Source organism: Scyliorhinus torazame, chromosome 15 (assembly GCF_047496885.1).
Source record: "Scyliorhinus torazame isolate Kashiwa2021f chromosome 15, sScyTor2.1, whole genome shotgun sequence".
Classification (NCBI taxonomy): Eukaryota; Metazoa; Chordata; class Chondrichthyes; order Carcharhiniformes; family Scyliorhinidae; genus Scyliorhinus; species Scyliorhinus torazame.
Genome location: NC_092721.1, coordinates 181,621,306 through 181,638,929, shown reverse-complemented (window position 1 = coordinate 181,638,929; position 17,624 = coordinate 181,621,306). Strand labels below are relative to the sequence as shown.

General features: G+C 45.7%; 2 protein-coding genes across 4 annotated transcripts in view; one reads left to right on the top strand and one right to left on the bottom strand.

The window, feature by feature from the left end:
- gabra5 (gamma-aminobutyric acid type A receptor subunit alpha5) overlaps positions 1-16,162 on the bottom strand; it is a 109,553-nt gene extending 93,391 nt beyond the window's left edge. The window contains exons 1-5 of one of the 2 annotated variants that reach the window (XM_072477222.1): positions 15,695-16,162; positions 15,070-15,218; positions 13,994-14,115; positions 13,342-13,409; positions 13,039-13,259 (exon numbers count right to left, since the gene is read on the bottom strand). In XM_072477222.1, the coding sequence (XP_072333323.1) occupies positions 13,039-13,259; positions 13,342-13,409; positions 13,994-14,115; positions 15,070-15,143 (485 nt within the window). In that variant the 5' untranslated portion in view covers positions 15,144-15,218; positions 15,695-16,162. The remainder of the gene's footprint in view (positions 1-13,038; positions 13,260-13,341; positions 13,410-13,993; positions 14,116-15,069; positions 15,219-15,694) is intronic. The other variant, XM_072477221.1, reaches the window with a different exon arrangement.
- The window catches only part of gabrb3 (gamma-aminobutyric acid type A receptor subunit beta3), an 896,267-nt gene that overhangs the window by 252,330 nt on the left and 626,313 nt on the right, over positions 1-17,624 (top strand). The window lies entirely within an intron of this gene.

Sequence of the window (17,624 nt, the reverse complement as noted above, 5' to 3'; positions counted from 1 at the left end):
CAAGTATGCCTACGTCGCGCACCAGGATGGACGGCAAGATACGGTCTCCCTACAAGACCTGGCGCCAGCTGGTTCTCCTGCCAACGCGCCCCCCTCCCCGCTGCCTACCACCATCCCCAGCACCCCTTATGCCCCCCTGGGTCTCCTGTATTGTCCGCGCCAGCAATGCTGCCACCCCCCCCCCTGCCTACCCCCAACCGTCTCCGACACGCCGGACTGAGGCTCAAGCTCCAGACACAACGCCCCCGGAGTCACCATCTGCAACAACCGTGCCTGCGGCATCGCCAGAGCTGAGGAGGTCTAAAAGGACGATCCGGCCTCCAGACAGACTGAATATTTAATGACCCCACGTCACCCCCGCTGGACTTGATTTTTTTTCACAGGGGGTGAATGTATTTACCTAATGCATAAGCTGTCTGTATAATGATGTGACCTATGACCTGGAAGGGATGATACGGTCGACTTCCAGGTACTGTACTGGAACCCCAGTGGGCTCCGCCTCTGGCTCCGCCCTCACCGGTGCCGTATATAGATCGGCCTCCTGTAGGTGGCACTCATTTGTACAGCCGACTTTGGCAGGCGATAATAAAGCCTAATGTTCACGTGTTCTCACGGTCTCACAGTGAATTGACGGTATAACACACACCTCAGAGGAGGTTTACCTGGGATGAGGGACTCCAGTTCTGGGGAGAGGTTGGAAAAGTTCACCCTGGAACACTAATGGTTGAAGGGTGACCTTGTAGAGATTTTCAACATGGAGAGGTTTGGATAGAATCAACAAAATGTTATCCCTCCGCTGACTAGGTCAATAACTAGAGATCAACATCATTGGCATCAGATCTAGAAGGGGGAGGAGGAGAATTTCTTTGTTGTCCAATTCAAATTGTTGGAATCTGGAATGTTCTACCTAAAATGGTGGATGCGCCAAGACTGGGAATATCATCAGTAATGGCTGATTTTGTGTAAATGTTTTTTTTAATTCATGGGACGTGGGCGTCGCTGGCTGTGCCAGCATTGATTGTCCATCCCTCATTGCCCTTGAAGGGGCAGTTAAGAGTCAACCATACTGCTGTGGATCTGGAGTCACATGTAGGCCAGATCAGGTAAGGATGGCAGATTTCCTTCCCTAAAGGGCATTAGTGAACCAGATGTTTTTTTTTCAGACAATCGACAATGGTTTAATGGTCATCCTTTAGGCTTTTTTAATTCCAGGTTTTTTATTGAATTCAAATTTCACCAGCTGCAGAGGTGGGATTCCAACCTGGATCCCCAGAGCTTTGACAAAGAGTCATCCAGACTCAAAACGTTAGCTCCCTTCTCTCGTCACGGATGCTGTCAGACCTGCTGAGATTGTCCAGTATTTTCTGTTTTTGTTTCAGATTCCAGCATCCACAGTAATTCCAAAATCAATACTCTTGAGTCTTTGGTTTACTAGTCCCGCGACAGTACCACTATGCCACCAGCCTCAAATGTCTTGGGCGGGATTCTCTGTTTCTGAGACTAAGTGTTGACGCCAACGCAGAATTTGTGGACTTCCATGACAGAAAAACTAGCGCCACACCTGCACCGATTCCGCTACTATTAAAGGGCTAGCACCGGTGCCGCGTGTAACACATTTGATTCCAATGAAAAACGGTGCGGGATTCGCTGAGTCCATGATTGACACTCGGGAAGCTGACAAGCTACAGTATTATACTCCCCACACACACTTATCCCAGCCGAAAGGATGTGACTGGTTGTGCTGGGGCGCGTCCATATAGCTGATGGGTCGGCTGGGGCCAGAGGGTACCCGGGGCCCATCGGAGGGGTAGAATCGTGGAGGCCCTTGAGAATACCGGGTCAGGGCCGCTAGTGATCTGCAAATGGTGTCTACAATCCGTGTGTTCCGGAATGCATTGACACCACTGTCAAGGTGCATTGTGATTTTGCGTCAAATCGGTGCCTGCCAAGGTTTTGGTGCCGGAACTGATTCTCTGCCCAATCACCTTTCTGATTTTGGCGTCGGCTAATGGAGAATCCTGCCCCTTGTTCTTTATGATGAGGGATGTTTGTACGTTGGCATTTCCAATCAACTTGTAGGCAGTAGCAATCCCTCTGCTTTAATAAAACAATCATGGTGAGAATACTCTGCTAAATGTGAATCCATAGATGTAAGTGTGTTCTTCACCAATGAACTGCACAAGGACCTCGCAGACTGTGTCCATAACCTGGTGGTCCCATTTAAAAGGGCCTTCCACTTCCCAGTTCTGACACGGGGATGTGAACCAGCTTCTGGGGCATGGTGTTTATCTTTGTTTTTCAAACGCTGTGTCCTCTTTTTTTTATTCAGCTTTTTAACATTCCTCATTTATTTTTTGACGTTTTAAACCTTGCTGGGATACCACTCTCTTACCAAATTGGGAATCATCCAGATTCTGTTGTTTCTTTACTGACATCAAATCGACCCTCAAAATGCCGAGTTGCGACTGCATCATGCTGGCTTGAGAAATAGAATTGAAGCTGAAAACAGCTTCGGAATTGCAGACTGGACGACTTCGAGCCTCTTCATAATCCCACACAATTCTTTTTTGTCTACTATGTACGTACTGTGTACATTCCCTTGGCCGCAGAAAAATACTTTTCACTGTACTTCGGTACATGTGACAATAACGCAAATCAAATCAGAGCTACATGATCTCTGCACAAGTGCATGTTGGGGTTCTCCCAGTTGCTGTTATTGTTATCGTCCCTGTATTCTGTTAATAGATCAGAAGTGGTGATGATCTTTCAGGAATCGCTGGAGGCAGGGCTGGTCCCAGAGGACTGGAAAATGGCTAATGTAATACCCCTGATTAAAAAAGGAGAGAGGCAGAATTATAGGCTGGTTAGCCTGACTTTGGTCATTGGTAAGATTTTAGATTCCATTTTTAAAGATGAGGGGGGCGATTCTCCCAAATGGAGCCCAAGTACTCGCACCATTGTGAACACCGTCGCGTTTCACGAATGCGCTAACTGGGCCTGGGTACGACCTATTCTGTACCCCACAGGGGGCCAGCATTGTGCCGGAGCGGTTCACGCTGCTCCAGCCTTCTTTCCCGGTGCCAAATGGGCACCGCCCCAACCTGCGCATGCGCGGGGGACTTCTTCAGCGCGCCGGCCCCGACTCAACATGGCGTCGGTGTTCAGGGGCCAGCTGTGCAGGGATGTACGCCCGGGGGGGGAGTGGCCGGCCCGCCGATTGGTGGGCCCCGATCGTGGGCCAGACCCCATCGATGAAGTAGCCCCCCTTCCCCCCCCCCACACAGGTCGCCCCCTGACCGTTCACGCAGAGTTCCCGCCAGCAGCGACCAGGGGTTAACGGCGCTGGTGGGACTCTGTCGTATCGGTGCTACCGCTCGGCCCATCCAGGCCTGAGAATCGGCGCGGCAAACGCGCTGGCGCAAATGGCACCGATTCTCCGCACCTCGGAGAATCGCGCGCCGGTGTCGGGGCATCGTGGCGCGGTTGCGCCGATTCTCCGGCACGACGCGGGGCTCGGAGAATCACCCCCGAGATTCCGGAGTACTTGGAAGTGCATGATAAAATAGGATTCGTCAAGGGGAGGTTAAGTCTGACAAATCTGTTGGAGTTCATTATGGAGGTTACAAGGAAGTTAGACGAAGGAGAACCAGTGGACGTGGTTATTTAGATTTCCAGAAGGCCTTTGACAAGGTGCCGTATAGGAGGCTGTTAAATAGGTTAAGAGCCCATGATGTTAAGGGTAAGATACTGACATGGATAGAGGATTAGCTGACTGGCAGAAGGCAGAGAGTGGGGATAAAGGAGTCTTTTCAGGATGGTAGCTGGTGACTAGTGGTGTGCCTCAGGGGGTCGATGTTGGAACCACAACTTTTCACAATATATATTAACGACCTGGAAGAAGGAACTGCAGATGATACAAAGATATACAGAGAGACAGATAGTATTGAGGAAGCAGGAGACTGCCGAACGACTTGGACAGGTTTGGAGGGAAAAGAAGTGACAGATGGAATACAATGTGGAAAAGTGTGAGGTTATGCACTTCGGTAGGATGAATGGAGGCATAGACTATTTTCTAAATAGGAAAAGGCTTAGGATATCAGAAGCACAAAGGGACTTAGGAGTGCTAATTCAGGATCCTCTTAAGTTTAACATTCAGGTTCAGTAAGCAACGTTAGCATTCATGTTGAGAGGGCTAGAATATAAGAGCAGGGATGTACTTCCCAGCGTGTATAAGGCTCTGGTCCGACCCCATTTGGAGTATTGTGCGCAGGTTTGTGCCCCGTATCTAAGGAAGGCTGTGCTGGCATTGGAAAGGGTCCAGAGGAGGTTCACAAGAATGATCCCTGGAAGAGCTTGTCATATGAGGAGCGGTTGTGGACTCTGGGTCTGCACTCATTGAAGGTTGAGGGGGGGGGGGTCTTATTGAAACCTATCGGATACTGAGAGTCCTGGAGAGTGGACCTGGAGAGGATGTTTCCACGAGTAGGAAAAACTGGAACCCAAGGCCACAGCCTCAGGCTGAAGGGATGATCCTTTAAAACAGAGATGAGGAGGAATTTCTTCAGCCAGAGGGTGGTGAATCTGTGGAACTCTTTGCTGCAGGCCAAATCACTGAGTGTCTTTAAGACAGAGATAGATAGATAGACTAATAAGGGGATCAGGGATTATGGGGAGAAGGCAGGAGAATGGGGTTGAGAAACAGATCAGCCATGTTTGAATGGTGGAGCAGACCCAATGAGCTGAATGGCCTAATTCTGCTCCTTTGTCTTATGGTCTAAGTTAATTAGAACATAGAACATACAGTGCAGACGGAGGCCATTAGGCCCATCGAGTCTGCACCGACCCATTTAAGCCCTCACTTCCACCCTATCCCCGTAACCCAATAACCCCCCCCCCCCCCCGTAACCTTTTTTGGTCACTAAGGGCAATTTATCATGGCCAATCCACCTAACCTGGACGTCTTTGGACTGTGGGAGGAAACCGGAGCACCTGGAGGAAACCCACCCAGACACGGGGAGAAGGTGCAGACTCCGCACGGACAGTGACCCAGCAGGGAATCAAACTTGGGACCCTGGCACTGTGAAGCCACAGTGCTATCCACTTGTGCTACCGTGCTGCCCACAATGGGGCTGACTTTAAATTTAGCTGTAAGATGACTATCTTCTTAGCAGCTCCGAATTTCTGTATTTTTATTTATTCATGGAATGAATAGCATGTCAGACCAGCATTTATTGCCCTGGAGGTGGTGAAAATATTTGTGTGATTTAAACAATCAAATGCAATGGACTTGTAATTAAATTCACTATCCTTCCATTCTTCTGGAGAAGTAACCCAGTTATTTTCTATTCTTTAAATTTTGAGAACAAATTATTTTTTCCCAATTAAGGGGCAATTAGCGTGGCCAATCCACCTACCCTGCACATCTTTTGGGTTGTTGGCGTGAGACCCACGCAGACATGGGGAGAATGTGCAATCTCCATACGGACAGTGACCCGGGGTCGGTATCGAACCTGGGCTCTCATCGCCGTGAGGCAGCAGTGCTAACCACTGCACCACCGTGTTATTTTCACCACCCACCCAGTTATTTTCAAGCAATTAGGACAGCAAGGAGTTTTCAGATGAACATGTTAAATATTTATGCATTAGGAGCAATCCGTGTGATTTCACTGCCGATGCAGTTCTCCCAGGTATTCAGTTCCTCCAGCTTATCTTCCAAAGCGAGAGGTTTAAAGATATCCCTGTCCACCACCCTCTATCCCACACCAAGGCTTCTCTAGGTCAGTTCCTGCAAGATTTAAAATCTGAGGTCAAATTTATCCCGCCCACATTCTTCTCCCACTCCATTTGGTTATTCTGCACACGGCAAAACAAAATAAAGATTTGCACTTTTGTCAGTGCCTTTCATGGTCACGGGACACCCCCAAAGCACTTTACAGCCAAGGAGGTGCTGTCAATTGTTATGATATAGGAAACACAGCAACAAATTTGTTTTCACAGCAGGCTACCACAGACAGCAATATGACCATGATGACCAGGTGTTTTGCTTTTGTGATATTGATTGAGGGATAAGGATTGGCCAGGACACGAGGGATAACTCCCCTGCCCTTTTTCGCTCATGTGGCATGGGATCTTATGGCCACCAGCAACGGCAGATGTGGGGGCGGGGGAAGGTGTTTAATATCTTGACACCACAGGCCTGCCTCAATTTTTATGTTCAAGTCCTGGAATTGGACTTGAACCCACAACCGTTTTGACTCTGAACAAAGAACGCTCCACCAGCTGATTCACGGCAGACAAAATGCTCTGTCAATACTAAAGCTACAGCATATTTGTTTTAAAATCCATATATACCTATAAAGAATGCACTTTCATTCCTAGAAAGCTTTCTCTCCCTTGCGCAGAGCTGACACAAAAGGAGGTGACATTTAGAAAACACTGCTTGGTTGTCAGTTGCTGCGAATAGTCAGAGGTCACATTGAAAGGCAGTTACAACATACAGATCACACCTGTACCAAATATAATGGGACTCCTGGGGCCAACATGACCAGTAACCTATATAAAGAAGATAGGTTCTATTTATAAACCACTCGTGGCACAGACCATAATTCACTCTGACTCTGTGGCTCATGATTTATAGGCATAGGAAAATAAAGCATATTTACTGTGTCTCAATAACTTATTTTGTTCGACAGAATTTAGTGAATATTTCAACAACATTAATTGAATTAGTAAGCAAAAAAAAAGAGCTTTAACAGTATACTCTATTCTACAATGTTCTATTGTAACTCGAGGCATTATACCGAATTACAGTGGTTACACTGCAGAAGGAGGCCATTCGGCCCATTGTGTCTGCACCAGCCCCATTGTGTCTGCACCAGCTCTCCGAATGAGCAATTCATTTAGTGCCATTCTCCCTGTAACCCTGCATATTCTTCCTCTTCAAATAACAGCCTAATTTCCCTTCTCTAGCACACACACTGTGCATTCCGGATCTTAACAGCTTGTTACATGAAATCGGTTTCTCGTAATGCTTTTGCTTTTTTGTTGTCAATTACATATCTGTGCCCTCTCATCCTCAATCCTCTCAAATGGGATCTGTTTCTCCTCATCTCTGTCCAGATCCCTCATGATTTTGAGTCTATCAAATCTTTCTCACCCAAGGAAAACAGTTCTAACTTGTCCAATCTCCCCTCATTTCTGTAGTTCCTTAGCCCATGAACCATTCTTGTGAATCTTTCCTGCACTCACGCTTTCCCTAAAATGTGGCACCCAGTAATAAACTCAATACTCCAGCTTGAAGCTGAATTAGTGCCTTGTATAATTTCAACATAACCTCCTTGCTCTTGCAATCTATGCCTCTTGGATACTGTATGTTTATTAACCACTCTCAACTGGTCTTGCCGCCTTCAATGACTTATAGATTTATACAGCCAGGTTCCTCTGCTCCTGCATCCACTTCACAATTGTACCCTTTACAGTATTTTGTATTCACTCCATGGTCTTCATACCTGAATAAATAATTTCACATTTCTCCTCAATGAGCTTCATCTGCCACCTATTTGTCTATGTCCCTTTGAAGTTCATAGAATCATATAATTCGCAATGCAGAAGGAGGCCATTCGACCCAATGAGTCTGCACCGGCCCTTGGAAAGATCACCCTACTTAAGCCCACATATCCACCCTATCCCCGTAATCCAGCAACCCCACCTAACCTTTTTTGCACACTTAAGGGCAATTTAGCATGGCCAATTCACCTAACCTGCACATCTTTGAACTGTGGGAGGAAACTGGAGCACCCAGAGGAAACTCATGGAGAGGACATGCAGACTCCGCACAGACAGTGGCCACTGTGAAGTAACAGTGCTAACCACTGTGATACTGTGCCACCCATAGCTCTTCACTATTGCCCACACAGCTCGCAATGCTTCCAAGTTTCGTAACATCTGCAAATTTTGAAATTGTGTTCTGTACACCAAGGGTTTGGTCCCTACTATATATATATATCAGGAAAAGCAAAGAGTTCCAACACTGATCCCTGGGGAACCCACTATAAACCCTCTGCCAGACCATAAAACATCCATTAGACGCTACTCTATTTGCTGTCATTCAGCCAATTTTGGATCCATGTTGCTACTTACATGTATTAAATTCTTCTGGGATGCATCAGAGTGGATCTATTACAGCAACAATATGCATTTATGGAGAGTCTTGGCCCTTAACAGGAGAATTATAAAGCAGAATTTGACAGCGAGCCACGCAAGGAGATATTAGGTCACATGATCAAAACCTTGGTTGAAGTATGTTTTAAATAGGGTTGTGAAGGAGGAAAGTGAGGTTGAGAGGTGTAGGGAGGGAATGCAAGAGTTTGGGGCCTGAGCAGCTGAGGTATAGATGTTAATTGCAGAGCAACTAAAATTGGGGATTCTCAAGCAGACAATATTCGAGGCGCACAGCTACCGGAGGGTTGCAGGGCTGGAAGAGATTACAGAGATAAGGAGGGGTGAGGACATGGAGGAATTTGAAAACAAGAATTTTGTTTATCCGGGTCTCAATGTAGGTTAATGAACATAGAGATGGAGGTTGATGGCTAATTACCTCTGAACATAGCCAGGTTCTCAATCATACCATAATGCAAGACCCCAAAGCCTGAATTCACTCTCTCCTTTCACCTTTACCTAGCACAGCACAGCACTGCGGTTTCTGTTGATCACCTCATTTATTGACCAATTCAGCACATCAATTGGCTCTGCCTTTGAATTTTTCACCCCTACCAAGTAACTCACTATCTTCCATCTTCACCACTTGCCCAAGTGTAATTCTTGCTTCAGTTTGAGGGCTGGAGATTTGAGTGTACCTGATGCCGGATTGACTTGGAATGAGGACTTTCGGATAGACCAGCTTGAGTATTATTTGCCTCCCTTTCAAGATCCAGATGTCTTAAGGATCATCTTGAGGGTAACCATGATTCCAAACAAACAATAATACTTTCCACTACTTCCAGCCCTTTTGCCTTGATTCCATATTTGTATGTAGCTTCCTGTTCACTGTAATAAAGCTTATTTCTTCCATAATCTACCTTTTATTGCCCTTATCTACTCCTCGGCCAATTCCTGGTCACTCAACTACCTTTCTTGGCTTATGCTTTCTAACATAGTTCATTGTATAGCGACCATTGTTTGCCCCATTGTATAGCGACCATTGTTTGCCCCATTCTAAACTTCTGGTATCACCCTTTCTGTTGAAAGATCCCACCCTCTAGCAATTCCAACTAATGTCTCATGCCTAATACAACTCATCTTCTGACCAGAGAGACATCTAAGAGCATACCTTGGTGAAGAAAGAGAGTCCGTTATCATCAGCGAATGATCTCATGACAAGAGGGAATGTGACAAAGGGGTGTGGTGCATTGAGCAAAATATATGAAGGGTAGAACCTCAAGAATATTCTGGAGGTTAATGGGTATGGATGGGAAAAAAATTGCCTTTGGAACCATTTACCATTGAAAGACTGCCTTTCATAATCTTGGATGAGCCCAAACATTCTTAAATTGTCGACAAGGTTTAAAGCATCTCCTATGCTTCTTCCAAATATCTATCCTTACCCTCCAACCCGACTACATATTCATCTCCCTGATCTTCACTATCCTATTTGATCCTGGGCTGGGGGTCAAAAGCTAAATGGTCTCCATCACCAAGATTACTTTCTTCCATATCCATGGCATCACACACGCAGACCCGATTCAGATCTCTGTTAAAATACATGGCTCTTCTTTCATCATCTCCAAATGCATCCTGCCCAGTCCCTTCCTCTTCCTCTTTCTGGGCTTCACTCCATCTGCCCAAACCTTTGGCACCCACATCATGCCCCACTCACCCACCACTCCCATCTTCACTTCCCAGTGGGTTCCTATTCCCCCACTATCAGAATCAAAATCCTCATTCTAATGTACAAATCCCTCTCCTGGCATGTTCCCAAAACCTCCTCCATCCTTTTGTTCCAACCTATACCCTTCAATCCAAAAACCCCGACACCCTTTCTAGCTACAATGGCACAGACTTTAGCTCTGGTGTCCTAACCCTTTGGAGCTCCCTCCACAAATCCCTCAACCTTCTTTACAGTTTGCAAACTGAAGAGTGTTTTTTTTTTAACAGTTTGAGATATTTGGAGAAAGCTCCTTCTTTGACCATTAGATTCACATCCAGGTTATATAAACAAGACACTTCAGACGGTCAGTGAAAACCAAGCTACTGATCGAAGAGTATTGAATGAGACTAGTTTTTATTTAAGAAAGAAAGACTTGTATTTATATAGCGTTTATCACAAGATGTCTCAAACAACTTTATAACCAATAAAGTACATTCTGAGGAAGTGTAGTCACTGTTATACTGTAGGAAATGCAGCTAATTTGCAAACGTAAGCTCCACAAACAGCCTGTGATAATGATCAGATAACCCGTTTTTATGATGTTGATTGATGGTTAAAGATTGGACAGGACCCCAGAGAGAATCCCCCAGCTCTTCTTCTGCTACATCCACCTTTGAGAAGCAGCTTCAGTTTAACACCTCATCTGGAAGATACTACAACATTCTCAGTATCGCGATGAACACAAACTAAGGATTTTTTTTCTGTGAAGCAAGGCTGACAATTATTTGTATTGATAAATTCCCCAATTACTCTTTGTTACATGTGTGAGGATGTTTGTCAGGTGGAACTTGAAACATCCTCAATGGAAGGAAACATCAATATTAAAAAAGGTGCAAGACAGACATCTGGTGGTGCCTAATAGGTATGGCACCTGTTTGTTCAGGGACAAAGAAAATCATGTCTGTGTATAATCCCTAGATAGACAAACATCTCCACCTTTGTATTGACAAAGCAAATGTTCACATTATTTTATTAATTGCAGTGCTATGGAAGCATTTAAGGTTTAATTTGCAGTGTTGGATATTATCTTAAATCATCATCATTTTATGGAAACACTAGTTGCGAATACCTGAGTTAATTATTAAAGGAAGGCAAGGGCTAAATTGGATTTTATCTCACAATTAATCATGGTTATCCCAGTTAATAATGCAGTAATTAAAAATAGATCTAAGTATGAAAAATGTATTGAAGCTCATTTTAAGTTATTTTCTCCACATGCGCACACAATATTTATATATACACCAACACAGAGACACACTATGTATAATATATTCCAATTATCGGCCCGTACCTAGTGGTGCAATAGTGCAGATATTTGTCTGTTTCCATAGCCAGTAATTCTTTGAACAGATTGCTAGTCTATCGCCAGGGGTTTACAGCTTGAAGCGTGCCACGCCACATCAAGCATAGTGGACTAAGAGTCTCTCCTACTCCTTACCACCAGCCATCGGAGTGTTTGGAAGGATTTGCAGGTTGGCAGATTCAAATTGAATGTACCTTCCTTGGTCACCAAGTCCTGGGGTGGGACTGGAACCCAAAGCTTCCAGCACAGAGATAGAGACACTATCCATTGTGCTGCAAGACCTTAACATAATATATATACACTATATATATATATCCACCATATAGAAATAATGAATATATATACACTATATATATATATCAAAGAACAAAGAAATGTACAGCACAGGAACAGGCCCTTCGGCCCTCCAGGCCCGTGCCGACCATGCTGCCCGACTAAACTACAATTTTCTACACTTCCTGGGTCCGTATCCCTCTATTCCCATCCTATTCATGTATTTGTCAAGATGCCCCTTAAATGTCACTATCGTCCCTGCTTCCACCACCATCTCCGGTAGCGAGTTCCAGGCACCCACTACCCTCTGCGTAAAAAACTTGCCTCGTACATCTACTCTAAACCTTGCCCCTCTCACCTTAAACCTATGCCCCCTAGTAATTGACCCCTCTACCCTGGGGAAAAGCCTCTGACTATCCACTCTGTCTATGCCCCTCATAATTTTGTATACCTCTATCAGGTCTCCCCTCAACCTCCTTCGTTCCAGTGAGAACAAACCGAGTTTATTCAACCGCTCCTCATAGCTAATGTCCTCCATACCAGGCAACATTCTGGTAAATCTCTTCTGCACCCTCTCTAAAGCCTCCACATCCTTCTGGTAGTGTGGCGACCAGAATTGAACACTATACTCCAAGTGTGGCCTAACTAAGGTTCTATACAGCTGCAACATGACTTGCCAATTCTTATACTCAATGCCCTGGCCAATGAAGGCAAGCATGCCGTATGCCTTCTTGACTACCTTCTCCACCTGTGTTGCCCCTTTCAATGACCTGTGGACCTGTACTCCTAGATCTCTCTGACTTTCAATACTCTTGAGGGTTCTACCATTCACCGTATATTCCCTACCTGCATTAGACCTTCCAAAATGCATTACCTCACATTTGTCCGGATTAAACTCCATCTGCCATCTCTCCGCCCAAGTCTCCAAACAATCTAAATCCTGCTGTATCCTCTGACAGTCCTCATCACTATCCGCAATTCCACCAACCTTTGCGTCGTCTGCAAACTTACTAATCAGACCAGTTACATTTTCCTCCAAATCATTTATATATACTACAAAGAGCAAAGGTCCCAGCACTGATCCCTGTGGAACACCACTGGTCACAGCCCTCCAATTTGAAAAGCATCCTTCCATTGCTACTCTCTGCCTTCTATGACCTAGCCAGTTCTGTATCCACCTTGCCAGCTCACCCCTATATCGTATCCACCATATAGAAATAATGAACAGAATCTAAGAGTAATCCTAACCAGATTCAATCATCTTGAAATTCATTACTTTTATGCCATGTAATATTCTTAAATGCATTTAAGGTTATTTGCACTAGCGTAGTCTATCGTAATACATTCATTTTAAATGGCATTCTGAAAAATCATTCATTTTAAATAGCATTCTGAAAATTAGGTTGACAAAAATCATATGTTTTTACCTTTGATGATTACTTATAATGTGACCCCCCCCCCCCCCCCCAAACGAATATTGAGATCAGACAAAATCTCACCAGTCCCTTGAACACACTGGAAAACATGGGAGTATTACCTCATGGTGTAAAGCAGAGTTCCATCGTCCACCAGCCGCAGGAGCTTGTTCGGTGTGGTCATGTTGTGAGCTATCGATTTCTTGCCATTGTGAAAGAAAGTGTCTGGAGTCCAGATCTTACTCGCCAGCATGTTGTTCAGAGACAGGAGCTGCATCGGCCCTTTAAACTTCAGGCGTTCGTCCTTCCAACTTTGGCGGAAGAATACGTCGATTGTGTACTCCTGTCAGGGAACAGGCAGTGATTGGCGTGGTGTCTCTTTGGAAAATGTGCAATCCAGTCTCGCAAAAGCAACTTTAACTTACCATTTCAGTGTCCGAGACCGGGCCAAAGCTTGTCACGTAGATATCCGTCTTAACCTCAGTGATTCTTTCTGTAAACGATCAAACCACAAATCAACATGCTACCCACCCATCAAACACCATCTTTAGCTGTTTACCTTGTAGTCCCATAAATATTTTAGGATTTTTTTTGTGAAAAGCACACTGCTTGCTCTCTTCCATTTTAATGGAAGAAAATCACAGACTCATCGTGAATGTTGAGCCTTTGAGAAGGGGCCATTCAACCCATCGTTCCTGTGCCAGCTCTCGGAAAGAAATCCAATTTGTCCCGCACCTCTTTCCCCAGAGTCTTGGAAATGTCTCATTTTCCAAGTATTTATCCAGTTCACTTGGAAATTTCCTATCACTCCCCCCCCCCCCCACCCCCCACCCCCACCCCCACACGCACACTATTCCCCCAAACGCGTCTTCCCCATCCCGTTCTTTTGTTCAATTAACTTCAAGGAGGCTCAAACTTGTTTTTTTTTTAACTAACCGTTACATTAAATAAAACCGTTTCTGATATGCCCGGCCACTGTCCCAGTCCCGTGTATTGGATGGGGACACAGCAACAGTCACAACATCAGATTTGAGAGAAAATGCGCTTAGGACACCAAGGCCAGTTGAATGAACTCACCTCCCAGTCCCGGCCGAAGTCTGTTATCGTAACCGTCCAGAAGCCCGTCCAAAATGCGAGTGAAGATGGTAATGTTGTCATTGGTGTGTTGTTTCAGCGCTGGGGAAACACTCTGTGACAAACTGAGAAAGAGATTTTGCATGCAAGAGGTTAAAAAGAAGAAATCGCTGATTTATATTCTCCATTAGCGTGATAAAGTCTTGGCGTTTTAGTTGTGTACGAGATTGATAGATCAATACAAAGCTATGACTCATTCTCAACCCGCCTGCTAATCCAGAAATGCATTTAAACTAACTTTTTCTCTGGGACTGGGTTTTCTCACTCAGAGCTGAACGGTAGAGGGGTGAAGTCACACGACACATAGACAACCCCCACCCCTCCCTGGGTTGACCACCTCACCTTAGCGCAGAATGTTTAAACCTGCCGTATTCCATCAATTCCTGTTTGAACTAAAGGGTAACGCGAACGTGGTGTCTCGTAAATGATACAGATGAGTAATATACTAATTATCTGTAAGTGTTTTCGAGGGGGAGAAAATCAGAAAGACATTAAGCACTAACTGTTGAGTAAGCAACGCACATAGTGCTGAATATCCGCCTTTGGCTAGCATGACAGATGACAGGTTGTACATAATGGATGGTTACATTAATTGGAAAGAAAATGAAATGAAAATGAAAATCGCTTATTGTCACAAGTACGGTTCAAATGAAGTTTCTGTGAAAAGCCCCTAGTCACCACATTCAGGCGCCTGTTCGGGGAGGCTGGTACAGGAATTGAACGGTGCTGCTGGCCTGCCTTGGTCTGCTTTAAAAGCCAGCGATTTAGCCCTGTGCTAAACCAGTCCCGAAAATCGGTTCTAATTGAATGAATCTAAACAGCAGCTGAGTTCAGGTGGTCCAGGGATGGTCACCGTGGACAGGAACGACCTCGCCCTGCGTTATCCATTCCAATACAGACCCTGAACATTAAACCATCCTGAACTAGCTTCAGCCATGTCTACCCGGCGCTGCTTCGTGTCAAACTCAAGTCCCACTCCCATCAAACTTCACAGCCGCCGGGAACTTCTGGAAACTTACCTCGGGCGCCAGGTTAGACTTGACACAAGGAGCAACCACAGCGTGCTCAATTTGTCCAACTTCCCACCGTCCATTTCCGCAGCAGGCTGGTTTGAAAATCCCAATCCCCGATCGAGGCTGATCCAACAGAGAGGCAGGGCTCAATAAACCTGAGATTATTAATAAACGCAGTGAATAATGTGAACAATATAAGGCGGCCCAAGCGCTGACCCAGCAGAGCATATCACCGCGGTTTACTTCCTTCGCTCCAACGGGCGGGGAAATAGAAATTAAAGTCACCGATGTGGCGCCTGGTACAGAAATCCCTCGAGTCAGATTACTGCCGAGGTTAGAGCATTATTTTTATTTTTTTGCGACCGTTTTCAATTGAACAACTACCTTTTGGGTCACTGTTGGGTGTGTGGCAGGATTTGGATCAAGACAGAGGCTGGGAATGTAATCAGCCCAGGCAAGTAGCGCAGTTCTTTCAGCACCAATATTCACACAATCGATTGTACAGAATGAATTTAATTCTTTTAAATCTTCGCAACCAGCGTATAATTGAGGTCATTAATATTTTAAAAAACATTGCTTTGGCTATTCTCCCCGACGCACAGTATTATATTTTCAATATATCCTATCGTACCTTATTGCACATGACAAACAAAAGAGTCGAGCGGACCAAACATTGATGCCATCCAACTTTAAATACCTTCAGACCAGAGAACAATCACTTGGCGCTGTCCGTTCAGCACTTGGCGCTGTCCATTCAGCGCTTGGCCAGGCTCCAGAAAGAGAGAGCTCTGCTTCCCCGGCACTCTGCACCCTTTTCTGGCCAGTCAGCGGGTTGAGTTTACCACCGGTCTGTTCATCGCCGCTCGCCGGGAGGAGGCTGTCGGAGTCAGGTTGTGTGGCTCGCAGGGGGGAGGGGGCGGGGGTGCAGCGGTGAAGCTACATGCGATCTGCTGCTGCCGGCACCGCTCTAATCCTGGGGCTGGGGCGGGGGGTGCAGAAGGAGGAGGAGGAACGCCTGCGCTCCAGGCGCTGCACCCTCTCCAGGCATCTCTGCCAGTCAGCCAATCATCTGTTCGGTCCTCATGTGGGTGTTCACAGGCAGGGGATAAAGCAATTCAGTTGCCACATTGGAAGACGAAGGGGGAGTGGGGGTGGGGTCGAGGCTTGTGGGGGACGGGGGACGAAGGGGGTGGGGTCGAGGCTTGTGGGGGGGGGGGGGGGGGTTCACCTGAGCAGTCTTTCTTTGTAATGTAGAGTGTACAAAACAGGCACCAGACCTCGTTCTTGCCCAGCCCGTAAAGTCCACGAATGTTACCGGGGTTAGGGTTAGTGGAGTACCACTGACTCATTGTGATCATGTGATCAGTAATGCACAGGTCAGGAATCCAGGATATAGGAATTATATCAGAAGTGGGCAGTTTAGTCCTTCGAGACTGCTCCACCATTCAATTAGATCATGACTGATCTCTTCCTGGTCTCAAATCCATCTCTTTACCTGTTCCCCATATCCCTTTAACCCACCAGAGTGACAGCACAGTCTGGGAGCTCCTAGATATTCCACTTTACAAAATAACAGAGGGTTTACAGGACAGGAGGAGACTGTTAGTTGGCTCTCCAGAGGAGCAGTCTAAATTAATATTTAATATACACTTATTGTCACAAGTAGGCTTCAATGAAATTACTGTGAAAAGCCCCGAGTCGCCACATTCCGGCATCTGTTTGGGGAAGTCAGTACAGGAATTGAACCCGCGCTGCTGGCCTTGTTCTGCATTACAAGCCAGCTGATTAGCCCACTGTGCTAAACCAACCCCATGGTGTCACTCTCCTGCCTTTCTCCCGTGGCCCTGCACATTCTTTCTTTTCAGATAATAATTCAGGAACTGCACAAAGTGTGACCTTACTCATGGGGTAAACCTGGAAGCACGTCCAGTGCAGTGAATTCAGTCAACTGAAGTTTAGGGTGATTCAGGTCCGGGTATGAGTACAGAGGGCTTGGCAGGGGCATGGACGGATAATGAACTCAGTTAAACCTTAGTTGATTGTACGCATATTTACCCAGATAGAGTGATGTATTCGGAAGGGCTATAACGAAGAAATCAGACATTGGGAGAGATTAGACTGGGACTGTAGATGGACACTCCTTGTAGGATAGCAATAGGTGGACTTTACAAGAAACCTGATTCAGTGATAATAGTTTAATATGTAGAGTTTTAAATAGTATGGCTGGAGTCCACAGATGTATAATATTTAAACCAACAGTTAGCGACAGAACCAAATTCTTGAGTGTAACCCTATACGCTGCTGTGGGACTGCTGATCACACAATATCAGGATCTTTAGAATTGTAAGATAGGGAGATTTAACTCTTCAAGATTGTACATGCCCAGAGTATATGGGTCGGCATTTCCAGATCGTTTAGGTTTGTGAGAGGCGACCGCAGTCACTCCAGTATCGTGAACGCTAAAGACCACTCTATAAAACAAAGTCATGCTCTGGTACCTATTCCGGACTTGAAGAAAACTGGTGTCGGGAACCCGACGGCCACTTCCAGCAGTCGTGCAA